The following is a 22,983-nucleotide window of genomic DNA, read 5'->3' as shown; positions in this document are numbered from 1 at the left end:
GCACAGTCTCTAAGGTGCCACAAGTACTCCTTTTCTTTATACTATCCTCAGAATCACTTCTAATCTTATCATTTTCTGGTAACAGTATAAATTCCCAAAGTAAAGATGTCGTATTTGGTTAAGACATGTTTGCTTTGTTGATCTGGAATGGCAATCCTATATGATGAAAGGACTGCTTTTTTTAGAGGTGCTGATCACCCATGACTCCAGTTCAAATCCAGGGGACTGTTCCTCTGATAATCCAGCCCAAACTCTTCTACAGCGTAAGCAACGTTGCCATCTCTCTTGATTTGATCACAAGATTATTATTATTAAAAACTGCTGATATTTAAGCAGTTGTCATGATTTGCGAGTTCTGACTCATGAATTTTGAATGCTTGGGGTTGGCAGTACTGCATAAATACAGTCAGTACAGGCAATGGCTTCATGCCTGACTTGTATGGACCACTTCGAAGGGTAAGAGAATAGTTCAGTCTCCACTCCCATTCAGATTCTGGCTTCTCTGGTGCAACTACCAACCAAGGTGACAATTGTGGTACTATTATTTATGTGATGTCAACACGTGGCCACCAGGAACTAGACAGAGACCACCAATTCATATCACATAAGCTGCTAAACAGCTATGAGCTAGTATAATTTTCAGTCACAGACCTGAAGGTGAAAATAGGCCCTTTTCAGTTTTAGATGCAATCTGGAACCAAAACCATAGGTGCAGGTTCTGATCCTGGAAATGGAGTCCCAAGCCCCCTGAAAATCCCAAACATTTCAGATTTGAGGTTCTGGATTTTGTCTTATCTGGATTGCATTTAGATTAACAGCTGTAGCTTAATGAAAATATTTGGCTATTGAAATTAGAGCCCTAAAGGGAAATGGCCCATTAGTCTTTGTTTACTCTCTTAGCATTCTTGAGCTTATGTCTTTGTATCAATTCTTGCAACTTCCAGAGCAATGACCTGAATTAGAAACATTAAGAAAAAGCATCAGTCTGGCTTTTAGAAGCGTTGGCGTAGGGCGAATTTATGAGACCTGACAAGATCACAGCACAAGGCTCCTGGTTTGATTTTAAAATGTTGTAACAAACCTCAGACCACCGAGGACTCCGTAGTTGTCATTAATCTACACACCACACACACTCAAAACTTCACAGTGAGATTAGAAAGATAGGTCAGATCATCCTGCTCCAGAAACATAGGTCCCTGTCATTGAACTAAAAGAGGAGTCTCCTTTAGATCTGCATCTGCTAACAGCTACCTGACCAGTTCAGCAATGATGATAGGTGCTATAGAAAACTCTAAGGTGGATGGATGGGTAGAGATAGCATTATACCTGGCACAGAGTTGAGACATTCCAATTCCAACCAGTAGAGGACAGTGGTACACATGCACACCAGCCATCAAATTACAATACATAAAATAACAATACCACACGGCTATCTAGCAAGTTTCCAGGGGATTGGTGTACAAGATTTTTGAGTGCTTTAGAACATAAAGTTTCTGTTATTTTGCATGGAAGAGCTCTCCTTCAATAGCCCCGGAACAAGTGTATGGGTCTTACAAAATATAAAAGACAAAAATCTGTGGCGAGATGTCCCATTAAACAGAAGAGCAGAATCTCACGAGAGCATGAGCACTGCATCAAAAAGTAAAAATCTGACTTATTCCAAACTTGGATAGGTTGCTCAAGAATATCTTTGATTTTCAGCTCTTTGGTGTAGGGACCATCTTTTTGTTACATGCATGCATGTTGCTTAGCACAATGGGGCATCGGTTCCTGTTGGGATCCTCAAAACATTACTGCAATGCAAATAAGAAAACTAAGTGACGGACCACAGAATAAACCTTGTATCTGCATGAAGTTTATTGCTTTTTTAAACAAGATTAATTCTCTGGAGCCCTAAATATGTTAAATCAATGTTTTTACTGGAGTAGCCTGAGAAATTTGTTTGCAGGATAAAGTGATCATATCATGACACACAGTCTTATCCAAAACTCACTGAAGTCAACAGAAAGACCCCTCATGGCTTCTTTGGGCTTTGGATCAGGCCCCCAGGGATGTGAGGCTGCGTAAAAAACATCATCATATTGTGATGTGGTGTCACATAAGGGTTACGTAAAAGGTTACGTAAAATCACCATGGCATCACAGCAGCAGTACAGCGCAGTTCAGTTTTTCAGGGCTGATATTTTTAAGGTAGTAAAGTTATTCTGAAGCATTCTTTGTTAATGAAGGGGGGAACCAGCCTCCTAAATTTGGAATGATTCTGCAATATTTCAGAGAGCTGGTCCACGATAGTGGGCAGACCTATCTTACTGGAAAGCTTGGGGCATTATGGGAGGTAGATCAGGATTATACTAGTGTTCAGGAATTGTCATCAGAATGTTCTACATGGCGAATGTTGAAAACCCAGGAGCTTTCATGTGCTGGGTTACTCCTCAGTGCTCGGGGCATTAGATTCAGAGATCGTCCGAAGTCGATGGAGCTATGAAGCGGGTTGACACCAGTGGGCAATCTGGCACTCAGACTTGTTAAGAGAGACTCACCCGCTTGTTAAATGTAATAGGTACCAACTCGTGTGCTAGCCTGAAAAAGTTCCCTTCGGAAATGTGATTTTAATTTAGGTTGAAGAATTGCCAATTATTTTGGATTTTGTTTGTTCCAGTTAGAGCAGACCGTTTTATGGTCATGTGAAGGTCTCTGAGGGATTTTTGTTTTAAGAAGTGACAGGAAGTCTATAAGATAGTACTCAGAAGTGTGCTTTTTCTCATAATTGTTAAAACAAAAAAGAACCCACAAAGGAAAGTTTAAAAAATTAATTCTTAAAGAATCCTACAAAACTCCCGCATTTCATACAGAACAAGAAAACTGAAAAATCTTCAGTCTTCTTACAGGGCAAATGACAGCTCCTGCCATCATATACTGGTGTGTTGCAATCTTACCAGATTTCACAAGTGAAAACCGAATCAGGACACCCGGGGCTGGATTTAGGGGCGGGCGACTCAGGCGATCATCAGTGTGCCCTTGTTGCCAAGAAGGCCAATGGCATTTTGGGATGTATAACTAGGGGCATAGTGAGCAGATCGAGGGACGTGATCGTTCCCCTCTATTCGACATTGGTGAGGCCTCAGCTGGAGTACTGTGTCCAGTTTTGGGCCCCACACTACAAGAAGGATGTGGATAAATTGGAGAGAGTCCAGCGAAGGGCAACAAAAATGATTAGGGGTCTGGAACACATGACTTATGAGGAGAGGCTGAGGGAACTGGGAATGTTTAGTCTATGGAAGAGAAGAATGAGGGGGGATTTGATAGCTGCTTTCAACTACCTGAGAGGTGGTTCCAGAGAGGATGGTTCTAGACTATTCTCAGTGGTAGAAGAGGACAGGACAAGGAGTAATGGTCTCAAGTTGCAGTGGGGGAGGTTTAGGTTGGATATTAGGAAAAACTTTTTCACTAGGAGGGTGGTGAAACACTGGAATGCGTTACCTAGGGAGGTGGTAGAATCTCCTTCCTTGGAAGTTTTTAAGGTCAGGCTTGACAAAGCCCTGGCTGGGATGATTTGATTGGGGATTGGTCCTGCTTTGAGCAGGGGGTTGGACTAGATGACCTCCTGAGGTCCCTTTCAACCCTGATATTCTATGATTCTATGGGGTGCTGGGCTTGGGGGGCGCCAGGCTCTGGGTGTTGTTTTTGTTATTAGCTACAAAAGGGAAAATAGAATGTTGGAAGTAAAATGTTTCAGGTATTCCATATGTGGATTCATTTTTCACTAACCTCCTAAAATATTCTGGACCTTTGTAGAATCTCATGGGACCTTCCAGACTTTCTGAAAACTACATTTTCCTTGAACCTCCTAGAATGTTGTCAGCCATGCCCTCGCGGGTATATAAGGGGTAGGGCGTCACCAGTCAGTCAATGAGATATAAGAACGAAGTTAAGTGCAGTGAGAGCCCAGCTGCAATATCATGAACCTTGTTTTATTGTGAAATTGTGAAAGTGTACTTGTGTTTTAAGACTTGAAGAGTGTAAGTAGCAACTAATAAAGGACATATTTAATGAGATGCCAGAGATATCTATCAAACCCCTATCTATGCAACAATGTAAAAGAAATACTGTTACTTCTTTTGCCATGCTTAACACATAATGTTTGATGACTTTCTAAGACTGCGGAACATAGACTTTTGCTTTCCCTAATACTGTCTATTTTACCCTTTAGAAAATAAAAGATGCCCCCAAAGAAGCCTTCGGGAGCTCAGTATAGGATACAAAAAGCTCAATTTGAAGCAAGGCAAATTTGATGGGAAAATATCTGAAACAGAACAACATAGACCAGGCTTTAGGCAGTAGCAATTGTCCCAGTGCAGAAAAAATTAGGAAGCGAAAAGTAAATGATGGAAGTCCTATTACTAAGGAATTAGGTGATATACCTGAAGATAAGGAATGGAAATGTGAGGAAAGTAATGGAGACTCATCCAGTTTTCCTGGTGACGTACAGGAGGATGATGGTAAAGAAGAATGTGGCTCACATGAAAAGGAAACTAATGACAATGAAAAATCTGGTTTACATGAAACGGAGAGAAATGATAAAGAAGAATCAGCCTCGCATGATGACAGAAACAGCAGTGAGAAAAATTGCACACCACAAATCGATATATCAGGTCTTGCTTTATGGCTGGTGATCCTAAACTCTGCTGATATTGATCGTACAATTTTGAACAGGCTGGGCAAAATTGAGGATATGACGTTTCCACTAAATGAGCAGAAGCCACACTTCTCAAAGTGACACTGTGAAAGAGTGCTCAAGAATGGTGAGAAACTGAATGGTATTTATAGTAAGATTTGTTGACGACGAGGATGGCTGTATCCAAGTAAAGGAACACTTTATCTGTTTCCTGTCTGTGGATGACTCTACTGGAAAAGGCCTAGCAGAACTGTTCATGAATTCTTTGAATGAGAATAAAATAAAGCTTCAGAACTGCTTCAGCCAAGGTTATGACAATGGCGTGAACATGAAGGGAAGAAAGAGTGGCATCCAGGCAAGGATCCTTGCACTGAATCCAAGAGCTTTGCCTTGTGGCTACCATTCCCTTAACCTGGTTGTGTCAGATGCAGCATCATCATCTTTTGATTCAGTATCTCTCTTTGGAGTACTGCAAAGGATATACGTCCTGTTTTCAGCATCAGCTGTCATGTGGAAGATCCTCACAGACAATGACTTCAAATTTCTGGTCTCAATTGTGGTTTGGCATGATATCCTGTTCAAAATACACATTTTCAGGAAAGCATTACAAACTCAGTCGATGGACATCACAACCACTACTACTTTGATGAGAAGCTGCTTGATTTCGTTGTGGCCTACAGAGACAATGTATTTGAAAAGGCCATCACTGCTACTAAAGAAATGGCAGAAAACTTAATAGTTGAGTCTGTCTTCAAAGAAACTCGTATTCATTGGAAGAAGAGATAGTTTGGTTATGAGGGCAGAGATGAGGTGATGGGAAGCTTGGAAATAAAATTCAAGAGGGAGTTTTTTTGCTCACTCATTGATACTGCTTGAATGTCCATTGAAGAAAGGTTTAGACAAATTAAGCACCACAAAAAGACCTGGGTGGGGGGGGGCGGGGAGTGTAGGACATTAGTAAGCTTCTGGTGGACAGGAAAACACCCTTGAATGATTGTATGGACCTTCATCGGACACTGACATATGGGGAATGTTTGGACATAAATCATAAAGAAAGAAAGACCTCTATGTTGAATTGGACAACATCCATCACATTTTGCATGGGAAGCACTCTCCATTCCAAGTTCTCCAATTAATTCAGGATAGAGAGCTGAAGGACACTTTTCCTAATGTGTGGAAAGCTTTGAGGAATCTGCTCACGCTGCCAGCCGGAGTTGCGAGAGGTGAGTGCAGCTTTTCAAAGCTCAGGCTCATTAACACATATCTTCGATCAACGATGGCCAAGAAGAGACTCACATTGCTGGCTATTTTATTGCTTGAAAATGCCATTGGCCGGTCTTTGGATCTCCGATGCTATGCTTCAGTTTGCGAGGGCAAAGGCAAGAAAAGTGACCTTTTGAACTAAAGGACTAAGGTAAACATTCTAAGGCTGTCACCCACTGTAACACTCTTTAATACTCGTCCACCCAATGTTGGTGCACAGGTCAATTTCTTGATGTTAGTACATTTCAGTTATTCTTCAGATGCAAAAAGTTATTCTTCAGATTAAAAAGTTACTATAAGAAGAAATGATTTTTTTAATTTGCTTCTATATGGCATGAATAAATACAGATTTACAGATCCTAGTATGCACATTGATTGTCTTATATGACAGGGATAAATCATGCATGCAAATCGTGCATCAAAGTCATGAAATGGGCTAAAAATGCAATAAAAATAAGGCATTCAAAAGTTTAACAAATGACTCAGGGCCCGCTTAGGTGGCACTCTGCCCCCCCTCTCCCCTCTGAAACACTGCTACAGCATGGCTTTAGGGGCCGTGTGCTGCGGAAGGCACCATTTTGGATCAGGTGTAAAACTGAGATCCTAACTCTAGATAGTCATTAATGATGCTCCAGGACAAGTGGTGCTAAATGAATAGCTCATTAGTAAATATACAGACATCCACTAGATGGCACATACAGCTCAACGTGGTAATTAAGCTTACTGAATAAATTGACAATTAACCATTTCATGATCCAAAGAGAATCCAAAAGAGCAGAAGGGAGGGCGAGATTTGGGGTTGGGAAAGAATGTTTCCTCAAGGTGCCTTCTGACAGTTCCAGTGGTTATACGTTCTTGGGGGGGGGGGGGGGGGGGGGGGGGGGGGGGGGGGGGGGGGGGGGGGGGGGGGGGGGGGGGGGGGGGGGGGGGGGCTGTGCATGGGAGGACTCAATGAGGTGCATGCCTGAGGGTTTACATGGAACTGAAGAGGTGCTGGCCTTCTACACAGGGCTGAATTCTATCCGATGGGATCCCTCTGCATGCTGTGCAGAGCAAACTGGGTGCGCCCTTCTATAGAACTTCCTGCTGCAACAATGCTCATTTCCATGCTTTTGTCCTCTTGGGTGATGTTGGGCTGGATGACAACCTTTCACTGGCACCTTCCAAGTTCTCCTGAAACAATACATTGCAGAAACTTTCCGGGTAAATAGGAAAATCTATTACACAGACATGCCCTGGGCTTAACTGTTATGCTTGGCTCGTTTCAGCACATGGGATGGGGAAGACATGGTTTAATATTTTCCTTTGGGATCAGCTGTTCATGTAGTTTCGGTGCATCTTAGTTAGAGAAGAGCATGATTTAGTGCTCTGGACAAAGGACTAAGAACAAACAATTGCTTCGTTCTGATCCCAGCTCTCACACGGACTCTTTTCGTGACTTTGTGCCAGTCACTTAGGCGTGGTCTGCCCTAGAGAAATTCAGTCAGTTAAAGCTCTCAGAATGCTGGCAGAACACTTTGCATCCACACAGAAACATGCTCATCTGACTCCAAAGAGCATTTCATGCACAGAAGAAAATAAATTATACCTCTTATAAGAACATAAGAACGGCCATATTGGGTCAGACCAAAGGTCCATCTAGCCCAGTACCCTGTCTTCCGACAGTGGCCAATGCCAGGTGCCCCAAAGGGAATGAACAGACCAGGTAATCATCAAGTGATCCATCCCCTGTCTCCCATTCCCAGCTTCTGGCAAACAGAGGCTAGGGACACCATCCCTGCCCAATAGCCATGGATGAACCTATTCTCCATGAATTTATCTAGTTCTTTTTTGAACCCTGTTATAGTCTTGGCCTTCACAACATCTTCTGGCAAGGAGTTCCACAGACTGACTGTGCTTTGTGTGAAGAAATACTTCCTTTTGTTTGTTTTAAACCTGCTGCCCATTATAAGAACCCAAGGGCGACTTTCCCCAAAGAAAGAACCCCAATGCTATAATAAATGATCATGTTCCCAAGCTATTGCTATGGCAGCTAGTACACTCAGCAAGGGGAGGTTTCAGAGTAGCAGCTGTGTTAGTCTGTATTCACAAAAAGAAAAAGGAGGTCTTGTGGCACCTTAGAGACTAACAAATTTATTTGAGCATAAGCTTTCGTGAGCTGCAGCTCACTTCATCGGATGCACCCGATGAAGTGAGCTGTAGCTCACGAAAGCTTATGCTCAAATAAATTTTTTAGTCTCTAAGGTGCTACAAGTCCTCCTTTTCTTTCAGCACGGAGAAGAGCACTGGATACCAGCCCACTCCTTGCTGAGGATAGGTCTACACTTAAATCGCTGCAGCTGCGTCGCTGTCGCACTCCAGTCAGACACTCGCTACTGTGAAGGGAGAGGTTCTGCCATCGCTATAGTTAATCCACCTCCCTGAGAGGCAGTCGCTAAGTTGACTGAAGAATTCTTCTGTCAACCTAGCGCTGCCTATACTAGGGGTTTGGTCTGCTCAGCTCTACCACTCAGGGGTGTGGATCTTTCACAACCCTGAGTGATGTAGTTCAGTTGATCTAACTTTTTAATGTAGACCTGGCCTGAGACTCTGCAAAGATGTCAGACCCCAAGAAGTTGGTGAGACAAGGATAGGAATTTGAGACAGGTGCCCAGGAAGGCTGAGTGACTGAGTTTTTGGGAGGCCATACAAATGGAATTTGAGATCTGGCACATGAGTTTCTGAAGTTCCTACATCAGCCTGGGGCTGAAGAAGACTCAAGGCCTGTCCTACCCTGTGTCTGCTAAGAGTCAAAGGGAAGTAGGAAGAAGGGACGAGTCCAGTAACTTTCTCTGGAAAATGTCTCAGTGTGTGAACTGACAGAAATAATGGAGTAGATTAGCTACAGGCCAAGACCACCAGTTAGCCAAGTCAACACAGCTGGAAGTCCAGTTAACCACCAACTGCCTCTTTCATAACAAACAGAATGATGTAACAAGCTTTGTTATCCTGTAGACCCACAAAGTGGAGTAATGTGAGCTCTGTGTCGGCCTCTTGTTCTGCTTCCCCTGATAAGGTAAACCGTGCTGCTCAGTGGTGTCCCTCTGACAGGTCTCCATTTTCCCTATGACAGGTCTCCATTTCAATCCTGTGTTTAAAGTAGCCATAGTGCTGCCAACTCTTGTGCTACTCAGTAGCTCTTGCAGTCACATGACTAGACCCGAATTTCAGCTTTCGTTTAAAAAAAAAAAGTAGATATCTAGCTGTCAAGATTGCAGAGAAAAGCTTGAAAACATTAACCCTAAAGTCTTGAAAGCCCGGAAGGAATGAATGAATAAATAATTAAAAAACCCCAAATGTATTATTTTTGAAAAAATCTAATGATTTTTTCAGTCAACCTCGTGGTTTTTTTGAGGTCTGGCTCCTGATTTTTGAATGCTTAGGGTTGGCAGTTCTGTAGCCATAAATCCAAGCTTGTGAGTGATTCCTACACATTAGCAGGTGTCAGTTCTGCTGCATGTATGGAATCATAGTCTTTACCAGGCCAGAATGTTATAAAATAGATGATTCATGGAAAAGGAGGAAACTAGAATGGTGGAAGCTTTTACTAAAGAAAACAATCCTGGGCATAGACACTGTGTCCTTTGTTTTGGTATGAATAGCTGGAGGTATCTTTTCCGCCTGTTTTCTTGGCGTTTGTGGATCAGTTTCAATTTGTTTTTAAAAGGTATTTGTTATGGCTAGAGTCACCAGATGACGTTGCACATAGCCTTAGAAGTTCTTTTTCTTAGCATGCACGGGATGCTCGGTCCATGCTGACAGTTTTGTGATGGATATTCTTCTGAGGGAAGCTGAGGCATTCAGCCTTAATCTAACTAGAGTCAATTCTTGGAGCAAAGTGCGCAACTGGGCTTCAGTTAAGAGTTCTGAGAAATGGGATTGCCTGCCTGCTGTTTGTGACCACCTCTGTTCAGAGACAGGTAAACGTAGTGTAAAGAAAACAAGAGACGCTAAAGATATCCAGCCTTTGTGTTGCTGATTTCTCCGCCAACAAGAAAGTGACCTGCAAGACTCTGACATCAGCCCGCTTGGCAGAGGGGGTTACAATATTTTCAACTGTAACCTAGTGTAAATTAAATCATGTTTTATAAGACCAGAGAGACTTGGTTTTTAATAGCTTTTATATGATGATCTGTAACTAAAATCTCTCCATCTTGTCCCATGAGTCATCAATTGGAGTAAGAATCTAGGTGCTTGTTTAAATTTCCCCTTCTCACCTCACACCCCTTCAGCTGGAAAAAGTAACCTCTGATGCTCTCTGGGATTCCTGACACGAAATCCACACTAAACTCAATTCATGAAACAGACTGAGGTCCTGCTGAATATAAGCAGAGGGCCTGATTTTCCAAAGTGCTGAGTGCCCACAAATCCCATTGAACTCAATGAGAGGTGGAGTTGATCAACCCATTTAACAATCAAGACACGCACCCAACCTTCACATCAACCTCTTGCTACACATCAGTAAAACCTATTGGCTTGGAAGAGTGTTTTAAAGTGTCTGGAAGGCATCTCATTAAAATGATAGTCGTGGGTTATTGTGACTCCAGATCAAATTTTCTCAGTCTACAAGTAAAGAAATGGCTTTAGCCAGCCTTGCAAATTTACCCTCTAAGACTCTAATTGGAATTTAATGAACAGTTCTGTTAACCATGTGTGAGCCAGGGCAGGTCTACACTTAAAACAATGCAGCTGCACCGCTGTAGCGCTTCAGTGAAGATGCTACCACGCTGACAGGAGAGCCTCCCATTGACACAGTGCTGTCTACACGGGGGGGGGGGCGGGGGGTCAGCATAACTGCATCGCTCAGGGGGGTGGATTTTTCACACCCCTGAGCCACTTACTTATTCCAATATAGGTCTGGCTGCAAAATCAAAACCATCGCACTCTCCCAGAGCTGTATTGATGCTTTAGGGCTAACAGGACTGAAAATTAGTTTTTAAAAAATTGCTTAAATGACAAATAAGGAGATATGGCTTGGAATGCAGACATGGGGCATGTCTTCTGGGTAAGAAGGTGCTGTTTTACGGTAGCCCCCATAACGCTGTTAAACTGAGGTGTTGGTGACTCACACAGAACAGGCGTTTTGAAGGACAGTTTTACTGAGTGAAGATTAGAAGAGTTCTCTTTGTAGAAATTCCTTATTATAGCCCCACTGTTGATGATAAAACGACAACGCATTTTTACGCACGAGGCAGGGACTGTCTTTTTGTTGTGTTCGTCAGACACCATCCACAATGGGGTCCCCATTTGTGATTGGGGCTCCTAGGTGCTACTGCAATACATGTAATAAACAAAAACAACACCTTCCCGGTACTTCCCACTCTCAGTACTTTCCAAAAAGATACACAAAACCAGATATTCTATTGTGGCCCTACACTGATTGACCCCTGGGGGGCAGCACATGATCACCATTTGGTCTCTTTTGGTAGAACTGAGATGACAATTCTTTCTGTAAAGACCAAAATAAATAAATAAATCACTCGCTATTCCTATATTTGCATATGATAGCCTGAGAGTCTCCCTGTTTCTGTTAATATAATACTATCCCCTTCTCTCTGTGGATCTCAGAGCCTTTAGGAAACATCAGTTAATTCATTCTCACAACACTCTTGTAGGTAGCTACGACTACATCTCCCATATTACAGAGGAGGAAACTGAGGCACAGACGGGCTAAGTGATGTGGCAGAGCTAAGAACAGAATGCAGGAGTCCGGCATCCCATGTCTTCCCTTTACCTACAAGACCATTCCGCCTACTCTTTCAGCCACTCTCATCGGATTGATAATTCTACTTTTACAAGGCTAAGAAAAAATGAGCAGGGCGTTCCCCACGATAACTAAAGAAATTTCAGGGCGTGACTGTAGGAGCCAGGCACCAAGTGAGATACTGTACTTTTAGCATGAGGTGGCAAAATGGGATGAGCAAACTTTGAATAAGTACATGAGAAGCAAGAGGTGACAATGGAAAGTTCTGACTGCTACTTAGTAAGAAGGGTGAACCAGTGTTTCAAGTGGTTTGAAAGCCAGAGGGTTGGGATCAAGCATAACCACCCCTCCACACACACACACGTGAAATAAATGTTCATGCATTTAATACAGATACTTCACAATGTCTTTATACATATACTAGGTGAGCGCATGTAGTTTTTATTGATGCCTTTTGGTATTGTTTTTAAGTGAGGCAATAGGCCTCATACAAATTATTCAAATAAAATGCATAAATTGTTCTTCTTGGCCTCTGAGGATAGGACAAGAAGCAATGGGCTTAAATTGCAGCAAGGGAGGTTTAGGTTGGACATTAGGGAAAACTTCCTAACTGTCAGGGTGGTTAGGCACTATAATAAGTTGCCCAGGGAGGTTGTGGAATCTCCGTCATTGGAGATTTTTAAGAACAGGTTGGACAAACACCTGTCAGGGATGGTCTAGATAATATTTAGTCCTGCCTTGAGTGCAGAGGACTGGACTAGATGACCTCTTGAGGTCCCTTCCAATCCTACGATTCTACACATCCTGTGAGTTTGGGGGATGGAGAACTTGAGGGGAGGGAGTCTGTGAACTTCAGTGGGTTGGAGGATCTCTCTGGGGATTGGGAGCTGATGTGCACAATGAGAATCAGTGGGGGGTCTCTCTCTGGGGCTGGGAGTGCAGTGACGATCAGTGCAGTTAGAACTGGGGTCTCTCTGGGGCCAGGGGTACAGTGACTGTCAGTGGGGTTGAGGCCGAGGGGTCTCTCTAGGGGTGCAGAGAGTCCCTGGAGCCCCTGCTGGAGGTGTTGCCTTTCCCAGGGTGCCTCTTCCCTCCCATCCCCATCCTGTCCCTCCCTGCTGCCCCAGCTCTGAGCCTATCAGGGAGGCCAGCGGAGGAAGGTCAGCACCCCCTGCAGCTTCTCCTGGCCCCTCCCAGCCTCTCTGTGGCACCTGGGCTGTGCCAGGGCTGGAATCCTGGAAAGCTAGATCTAGGGCTCCCCTGTGTGTGCAGATGGGCCAATGAGTAGGCTGTGCCTGCCCTTGGGGGACTGGAGTAGGGTTGGGGTGCTGTGTGGGGCAGTAGCTCTGATCCAGATCTGTAAACCCCGCACAACCCCACCTCCTCCACACCCACTGGGGTGAACAAGTAACAGGTGACAATGAGAAGGTTGAAATGCTTAGGAATGCAATCCCAGCTAAAAGGGGACAGAGAGGCCTCAAGGACAGATTAGAGACTAGCTAGGGAATGGGGACATAATGAAACCTGAAAGGTTTGATTCCTCTTAACCTAAAGGAAGTAGCAGAAATAATCTTAGCAGTTATTTCTGAGAAGACCGTTAGGGAAAGATATAGCCCCAGTGGACTAGAGACAGGGAAGCACACTGCAGGGGAGAGGGGGAGCCCAAGAAGTTTCCCTTTAATACTAAGACATTTGCTGTAACAATTAATAAAGCGGTAGAGGAAAATAAGGTGATAATGGAAGTCAATAGGGGTTAATCAGAAACCATAGATAGCAACACTATTTACTACTATGTGTATGATGGCTGTGCCCAGAAGCCCTGACTGAGATCAGGGCCCCATTGCACTAGATGCTGTACAGATGCGTGGTCAGAGCCAGCCCTTGCCCCAGAGAGCTTACCATTAAAACAGACAAGCCAGACCAAGCGTGGGAGGAGGAAACAGAGGCCCAGAGATGGGAAGTGACTTGCTCATGATCACGAGGCAGGTGAGTGCCAGGTCCTGGTGCAGTATTTAGCTCTTACAATGGCGCAGAGCTATCCTGCAGAACCAAGCAGAAGCCTCGCGGAGCTATCCTGTACCTTCCCAGAGTAAAAGCCATGGGAGGAGGATTCTGTGAGGTTCATTGTGGAGCGCCCTTCAGATGCTTCCATCAGGGTTAGCAGCCTTGGTGTCTGCACAGAGTGCAGGTGCTCAGAGAGGAAGGAAGCTGCAGTATGTTTCAGCAACCCCAGCATGGTGCTGTCTTCCCATCCAGGACCACCAAAGGGCCTCTCCTCAACATCGGTCTAAACCCCCTTTCCAAGAGGGCAGCCATGTTAAGGGCGTGGAACATCTCATCTCTCGTGGGCAAGGTGAGCTCATTGGCAAAGCAAACACTGGAACTGATAGTTTTCATTGTCAGTAAAGCAGGAGGAAGTGAGCAGGCTGGTCCTTAGCTACTGTTATCCTGGACTGATGAGTCATTTGGCTCCCTGCTTCTGTGTACGTGAAGCCACGAGGTTACCAGCCCTGACCGTTTCTGTTTCCAGGATACAGGAAGCAGAGGTGGACATGAGATGGAAAGCCCAGATCCAGGTCCAGAACCAAATTGCAGGGACTCTTGGGCCCATCACTGCATGTGTTATAACAGAGAACCCCTGCAACAGATCAGATGTTAACCATAAGCCCCAGTACTCAGGCCTGTCACGGGTCTGGTAGAGCTTTTCTGTAAATCCGACGGAATGTGATTTCAAACATTCTGGGATCCTAACTTTGAATTAGCCTCGAGACATCAGCTGCCCCATCAGACTGTCTTCACGGACAGCACGTGTTTGCTTCTTAGAGCACAGTGATACGGATGTTGTCTGGTCTCTTGGTCCTGATCATCTAGAGCAGTGGTTCTCAACCTGCAGCCTGTGGGCTGCTTGCGACCCAGTCAGCACACAGCTGCAGCCCATGTGACAGCCTTGGGGCCATACAGTACTATTTGTAGGATACAGGTAGTATATAGTGTGGATATGGCCCACATCACACACAGAGAGCTGCATATGCGACCCACAAGGGTAAATAGGTTGAGAACCCTCTGATCTAGGGGAAAAGAATCCTTTTTATCACCTGCCTAGTACTAACAGCCAACCTGCCTACTGAGGTTTCGCAAAAAGAAAAGGAGGACTTGTGGCACCTTAGAGACTAACAGATTTATTTGAGCATAAGCTTTCGTGAGCTACAGCTCACTTCATCGGATGCATCTAGAGAACTGGGGACCATCTACTACTGTGGGATAGAGTTCTGAAGTGTGACAGGCTTGTCTTCTTTTGTGTTGAAGGAGCAGTGGTTTAAGTCCCAGCTCCCCAGTCTGTTGGTTTTAATATATAGTATTTGAGCCTGCTTGCAGACAAATTTCTCGCAGCATTAACTTTCTGTCTTTGGTACAGTGAGGACTCCACAATGATGCATATTTTCTTTGCCCTCGCCTGGAGAGTGGTCACAAGCTCAGCCCTTGTCATCTTCAGGTCATGCTGCATGACTCATCTCTTTCCCGAAGGTTTCCCCAAATAACCAAAGATGAGGATTAACTAGGCTGCACACAAAAGTAGAAACCAATAACCAAGCCAAAGAGCAGCACAGATGCAACTGTCCACCCCTGGACAGCTCTCTCTTATCTCCGCACAGTGTCTAGCCTTGCAGGGGTTCCCAAACTGGCATGTGTATCGCTGGGAGTACACAAGACATCTCTGCCAGGGAAATTGTGTAATGGTGGATTTTATTAACTCTTTTATTTATTGCATCTTCATAATAGGCTACTGAGATGAAGATTTAAAACTCTGTAGGAATTTGTTGTATAAATACAGTCGTTACTTCAAGATGTACCAACGAAAACAGATACACAGAGATGCTGGCGTACGGAGCCCTCACTTCCGAATCACCACACAGTGCGGGTTCAGTTGCCCAGCAACTGTCCAGTCTCACTGAGCTCAGAACTTAAGGGGGTGGAGGGGTTGGTTGTATGTGTTGCACTATATCCGTCCGTAACAGTGAAATATGGACAGACGGCTAAAGAGAGGCAATGGTAAGAACACACAAGGTATCGGCGATCAGAAGCGAAGTGATGAAATTTCTTTTGCCAGTATCTGTGCACTTGCTGAAATCGCCAGTGAGACGCTGACTACTTACTCACCATATGGATCTCAGCCTCTGATGCGAAACATCGACACCAGTCACAAAACAGGATCTATATCAAAGAGACATAAATGGCAAAAAGTACATCAGCATGGGATTTACTTGGACTGGAGCAGGGGCGGGCAGGCAAACTTTTTGGCCTGAGGGTCACATTGGGTTTCCAAAACTGTATAGAGGGCCGGTTAAGGGAGGCTGTGCGACCCCCTATCCGACCCCCCCCCCCCGCCTTCTCGCCCCCTGACTGCCCCTGGGACTCCTACCCCATCCAACCCACCCTGTTCCCTGTTCCCTGTCCCCTGGCCGCCTCCGGGGACTCCTTCCCCATCCACCAACCCTAGCTCCCTGTCCCCTGACCGCCCCCAGACACCCCAGCCCTGACTGCCCCATCCAACCCCTCCTCTCATTCCTGACTGCCCCCCCCGGGACCCCTGCCCTATCCAACCCCCCCTGCTCCCTGGACACCCCACCCCTGACTGCCCCCCAATGCCCCATCCAACCCCTCCTCTCCTTCCTGACTGCCCTCCCGGGACCCCTGCCCCCATTCAACCCCCCCCGTTTCCCACCCTCTGACTGCCCTGATGCTTATCCACACCCTCAGCCCCTGAGCACCACCCCGAACTCCCCTGCCCTCTATCCAACCCCCCCACTCCCTGCCCCCTTACCATGCTGCCTGGAGCACTGGTGGCTGGCGGCGCTACAATCGCACCGTGCAGCACAGAGCACCAGATCAGGCCAGGCTCTATCACTGCGCTGCCCCACGAGCTCACAGGCCCCCCGCCCAGAGCATGGCGCCGGCAGCGCAGTGAGCTGAGGCTGCGGGTGGGAGGGGGAACAGCAGGGGAGGGGCCGGGGACTAGCCTCCCGGGCCAGGAGCTCAAGGGCCAGGCAGGAGGGTCCCGTGGGCCGTAGTTTGCCCACCTCTGAACTGGAGCCAGCGAATAGCCTCAGGTGCAGGGTGTGGGATGTAGTGAAGTCCTATCAAACAACAGCCTAAAACCATCTCTTCTATGCAGACCCTCGGACACAAAACATGAACACAAGGACAAACCACCAGAATTTTTCAAGCAGACACCGGCACAGTTAATGGCGAACAAGAAAGTTTTGCACTCGGCTGCTGCTGACAACAGTAAAGCCCTCGAAGCACCATAGGTAGTGAGCGTCAGTGTTGCAAAATCAGGAAAATCTCACACCGTAGCAGAGGAACTACTGCTGCTGACATGGTAAGCACCAGGCCCCAAAATTAATTCAGTTCCTGCCATTATCAAATAGCAGCAGCATTGATGACATGGCCCACGATCTCCTAACTCAATTACTAGTAGCCAGTACTTTGCTCTGCAGCTGGACGAATCCGTGGACATGGCAGGCTTCGCTCCCCTTCTTGTGTACGTGTGGTATATTTACAAAGGTGCAATACAGGACGATGTTGTGTTTTGCCAGTCACTGCCTTCCAGAACAGTGGAGGAGGTTTTCTGGTTGCTTGACAACTTCACAAAATCAAAGTGATATCATCAGGTCACGATCTATTGGCATCTGCACCAATGACTGGTAAGCCCAGGGGAATAGTGACACGAATCAGAGCAGTCACTCCCAATGCGAGGTGGGTGCATTGCAGTATACATAGGGAAGCACTTGCTCCCAGAAGCATGCCCGCCAACTCCATCGGGCTCTTCAGGATCATAGTCGCCATCCTGCAGACATCTAAAGTAGGAATGGGGGACTGAGCCCCTGCCTGTTCCGGCCTGGCCCCTGCGGGCGCGTCTGTACATATTTATTTAACGTTTCTATTTCCTGATCGGGGGCATTGCTTCGCCGCCTCGGGCGCAGGAGCCTAGGTGTATAGAACCGTCCCTGCTGATCCGCTGCCCACTGGCCCCATGGAGGAAATAATCATGTGTGTGTGAATTCGGTTCCCTCCTGTCGGCCCAGCCAGGTGGGGGAGAGGGGGTTGCTGCCTGAGTGTTCCCGGTGTGTGTAGAAATCAATCGACCAGTGTAAGTCAGTAGCCCATGAAATAAACATGGTTCCTGTCCAAAAAAACAAAAAACAAAAAAAACACAAACTCACCACTGGAAGGTGTGGGACAGCACTGTAAACTTTATAAAAGCTCAACCACTGAACTCCAGAATCTTTTCCACTCTATGTAATGAGATGGGAAGCAAGCAGGTTAATCTATTGCTCCACAAGGAGGTTTGACACCTGTCACAGGGCAAGGCCTTGGCACATTGCTTTGAACTTCATGCCCAGTTCAAGGTATTCTTGACAGACCACCTATTCCCACTCTCACTGTCTGTATGACAGCTTGGCTCTCATGGCTGGGCTACTTGTCCGATATATTCTCTCACCTGAATGATCTAAATCTAGGACTTCAAGGGCTCAAGGCAGCCATCTTCAGTGTCCAGGACAAATTATTATAGTTCTATATATTAGGTGTGTGTATATATGTGCATTATAATTTGTACATTTTATACAGTGTTTGGGCATTAAGAGAGTTAACTAGCTCTGTTGGTCTGGTACCACGTTTGCCCTGGGTACCAGATTTAGATGGCTTTGGTTCTGTCCATACCATTGATACCGACTGAGCTGCAAAAAGGAAAGGAGGACTTGTGGCACCTTAGAGACTAACAAATTTATTTGAGTATAAGCTTTCATGAGCTACAGCTCGCTTCATCAGATTCTTTTCAATTTGATTGTGGCTCTCCGTGGGGACTCCTAGTCCTTGCCTTAGAGGCCTTGCGTGAGTGGCTCGTGGGTGTCTGTGCTCACCTCCCTTAGAAGTGGAGGGTTGTGGTGAGGGCTCCCACTGGGACTCAGGAAGTTGAAGGGCTGACTCCTTGAGTAGGAGTTTGAGCCTCAGTTCTCCATCTTCCCTGGATAAGGGTTTCAGTTGCTGACACAAGCCACCCACACTTCTGTGGAAAGTCTTTCTCCCAGGTTGTGAACACACTTGTGAGTGTCCATCAGTCACTGGGATAGATTCCTTGCGACTGAGACACTTTTTGAAGTGGGGAGGGGGAAGCGGGGGTGCTGGACATACCAAGGGGTTGGTGAAAGAATTTTTTTTTATTATTATTAAAAAGGCAATGTCTAAAATAAAATGTAAACAAAGTAAAGAAAGGAGGCTTTCCGGGGAAGCTAAAAATTAGCAATTCTAAAAGCATTAATGAGCTATGAATGGACAGCTATAGCCCCCTCTCTAGCCAAGCATGGTTGAGAAGGAACTGAGGAGGGTTTGCATGCGAGGAGCAGTGCATGCTCCCAAAGCTCTCCAATCAGCAGCACAGGGATGCAGACACCCCTACAGTGGAGCACCCATCAGGACACTACTTGAAGTAGTAACTGATGTATAAGATCCTCACAAGAGGTGTTTCAACACTTTGCAGGGCTGAACTCCAAACCTGGGGCTCATGAAGGATCTCTGGGAAGTAAGTGTTTAATTTCTGAGCAGTTGAGAGGGGAAGATTTACTACTGGTTAATCTCTAGGTTGTCATTGCCCTAATGCACACGTAACCAGAGAGTGTTGGAGGAGCACTTGCAACACAGTCTAAATAAAATAAACCAAATAGCCTCAGATAACATTTAAGGAACCCAGCTACACATCTGTATGATGCAAAAGAGAGCCATGGCACAGGAGAGGAGGGTATGAACTATTTTTGCTCAAATTTATTTCTATAAATTTGTACACAAAGTTTGGATGTGGTACAATATTCCATCAAATAGGAAAGGAGGAACATTTAGGTGTGATGCAAGATTCCAGGACTGTCCTCTTGCATAATACAAAGGCACGTTTCAGAGCTTCAATACACTCAACAATTAACTGTTGAAGAAGGCAGGTTACACATGCAGTAGTGCAATGCTTTAAATTACACACACACACACACACACACACACACACACACACACACAGAGTACTCTGAATAATACATCTCCCTACAAGCATAAGTGTCAACATCCATGTAAACAAACATTTAAAAAAAACAGTCAGATGTATATCCTGTGCAGAAAGGCTACTCTCTCACATTCACAGCATGGAATATATTATAATTTTTTATAAACTCCTCTTTAAACAGCAGAATTCATTCCCAACTTTACATTTGGACCCTGATCTTGCAAACACATGTATCACTTTATGCATGTGAACAGCCCCATCAGATTCACCCCACTGCACATCCCTGAGTGTTTGCAGGATCAGGGCCACTGCTACATTCACATAAAATTGCACCTCCCAATACTTCTAGAGTTTGTTTAAAGTATTGCTGGCTAATACTGAGCGCTTCCAACATTTTCTCATACAACACACATTCAAGTACCATCTAAAGTCAGACCTGCTTATAAAGACATTCAAAAATTAAAAATAGGGAGCTAAATATACAGTATGGAAATAACATGGTCCATTAGAGTTACAAGTTCTTTTGGTTTCCAACACCATGCACAGCAGAAGCTATAAAACTGGGCCCAACCATCAAACTGTATTATTTGTGCTTTAAGAGGGGGCTTTTCCCAACCAGAAACACCCTTGTGCTATGTAACTACATCTAAAAGCAGTTCTTGTGCAATGTACCTATAATACTAGGGTCACTATCAAATCCATAAGTGCTTTCTTTGGGTTGCAAAATGAATGGACCCTTCTCTCCCAGCAGAATCTGTGCCACTGCTGGTAAGAACCTGTAGCAGTGGGAATATTTAAAGTCCACCATCCACCATCAGAAATATTATATAGCAGATTCCAATGGGTATCATGTTTTCCTCTGTCCTCATTCCCACAGCTGTGGGGAATCATAATATTCTTCTGGATAGTGACAGCACTTTGTAATGGGATGTATCTCAAGCAAGATTTTTTTTATTTTTAAAAAGGTCTAACATTTGAATAGTTTAACAAACTTTTTTCCGTTAAAAACAGACACCCATCCACACATGCTTTCAGATTTATAGAACAAAAAACAATGTGGACTTCTGGAGACCCCATCTCCAACTCTGATTTCGAGCAGGTCAACACCAGGTCAAACGTAGTTCTCTCAGTTGATGTCCAATACCTCAGTCTCTGGCAGGCCAAACTTAGTCTTGTACTTGTCAAAGAGTTTAATCAGAGAGCTCACATACATGCGGTGATAAAAGTCTACCTCCCTCTGGCTCGGATGGTCAATTTTGGGAATGGTGATAGGCTCCCCAACTGAAATGAAAAAAAAGAAAACCGAACCAGAACATTAGCTTTTTCTCCCAACAGAGCGTCTGAGGTTTCTGCATTGTCTAGAGTCCTGTCTATGCTGGCGTTTTGCACTGGTGTAGCTAAGTTTGTGCAGCCCCCAGTGTAGATGCTCTGCAATGGTGTAAGACAGGGATTGCACCAGAATAATTTAACACACTAAGGGGCTTATCCAAAGCCCACTGCAGTTATTGGAGATTCCCAGAGCGTTCAGCGAGCTTTGCCTCAGAATGCAAGTCACACTGGTACATCCCTGGTTTCCAGTGGTGCAGAGCGTGTCTTCAGTCGCCAATTACAGTGGTTGTAGCAGAATCAAAGTTACATCAGTGCAAATTTTGCTGCCACTGCACCAAAGGGTGTAGTAACTTCTGCAGTTACAGACTGGCGGTAACTTACTACCCCTTCAAGAGCAAGGAGGAGGAATTGTATCTTAGCGGGATGTCTCAGGAATTCAACGCCTCCTGGTGCAACGCCTGGGGTAGTGCTGCTTATACATTACCCTGTGCAGAAAGGTATAATAATCTAGCTCACTGAACTGTTCCTGGGTGGTCCATGCCAAATATACTGATCTTCTGCACTCTGCTGAGTTGGCTATTGGTCCTGTGCTGTTCTTATCTGGGTCACAAAGGGAGATGTGGCTTTACAATACTGTAAATAGGATATTCACATAGGATCCACATGGAGAGAAGGGGGACAGAGTAGGGAAACAATGATAACTTTGGACTGTCTGCAGAGCTTAGGCAATTGCCGTAGGATGGATTTTTCCTACACTGTGGATCCTTTAGCTGACTTCAAGAGTCTCAGTTTCTGGTAGGTCCAAGTAACTGCTGTAATTTTTAAAACTGATGAATTAGAGACCTAACATACAAGCTGCAGTAAAAGAAACCCTGCATAGAACTGGGCTGTTTCTCCCTCCTGAAAAGCTTGGTGCTTTGGGAGGTGAGAACAAAGAGGGAGCTCAGTGTCAGAACACTCAGTCTGGAGTGGGATCCCGACACAGATCTGGATTCTAGAGAGTGACCCAGTGCAACAACTTCTGCTAAATAACATGGTAACTGCAAGAAACTCAGTTATTCTTAGAAGGATAAAGGGCTAAGTTCATCCTGCTTGAATCTGAGCCTTTGGATCCAGGGAGTCTAGTTATCCAAACCTCAACAGAGTCCACTAAACCAGCCTCTTCTCCAGCCCAACAGAACAGTGTGGTGCTGTATGTCATGTACATGTTCAAATCCAGTGCTTACCAACAGTGGTGATGGGCTTGGAATACGGTAGCAATCCCCAGGTGTTGGAAGAGAAGAGGCCACGGCCATGGAATATGCATGGAGCAAAACCAATGTGTTTTTGAAACTTCTTCTGGACCCATCTTCCCCAGGAGCCCTCCTCAAAGATCACTTGCTTGTAAACCTCGTTCTCGCCAAATGAATACACCGGGACCAAATCCGCTCTACAAATAAAAAAACCAGACATGAGTCAAAACCTTCCAGAGGCTGGAGATCAGCTTCTAGGCTCAGTGCCAACAGGCACATGCCTGAACAAAGAAGAGCCGCAGAAGAGGCTCCTGCTGATTTTCTGCACGCTGTATTCACAGCAACTTTGCCTGCAACAGACAAAACGAGCCTTCCCTATTGCTAGGAGTTACGACGCCTGCAAGATGCAATAAGCTCCAGTGGGTGCCCGTCAGGTGTACAAATCGACTAGAGAGGGAGGATGGGATTGTGATTAAAGCAGACAGACAGGCTCAGGAGATCCGGGTTCAATTCCTGGCTCTGCTACAGATTCCTTGGGCCAATCGTTTAAATCTTTCTATTTCTCATCTGTAAGGAAGGATTTCCCCCATTTTTCTACCACGCTTTGCCTTGTCTTCAAATGGCAAGATCTTTGGGGCTGGGACTGCCCATGTATATGTACAGTGCACAGAATGCCTAGCACAATGATCTCCGCT

General features: G+C 45.3%; 1 protein-coding gene across 1 annotated transcript in view; it reads right to left on the bottom strand.

Moving 5' to 3' along the window:
- Positions 1 to 19,474: 19,474 nt before the first annotated feature.
- Positions 19,475 to 22,983, bottom strand: part of DGAT2 (diacylglycerol O-acyltransferase 2) — a 38,785-nt gene continuing 35,276 nt past the window's right edge. Inside the window, exons 7-8 of the mRNA XM_037882636.2 lie at positions 22,283 to 22,485; positions 19,475 to 21,008 (exon numbers count right to left, since the gene is read on the bottom strand). Of these exons, the coding sequence (XP_037738564.1) occupies positions 20,854 to 21,008; positions 22,283 to 22,485 (358 nt within the window). The 3' untranslated portion in view covers positions 19,475 to 20,853. The remainder of the gene's footprint in view (positions 21,009 to 22,282; positions 22,486 to 22,983) is intronic.

This window comes from Chelonia mydas, chromosome 1 (assembly GCF_015237465.2).
Source record: "Chelonia mydas isolate rCheMyd1 chromosome 1, rCheMyd1.pri.v2, whole genome shotgun sequence".
NCBI lineage: Eukaryota > Metazoa > Chordata > Testudines > Cheloniidae > Chelonia > Chelonia mydas.
This window is presented reverse-complemented; position numbering and strand designations above follow the sequence as displayed.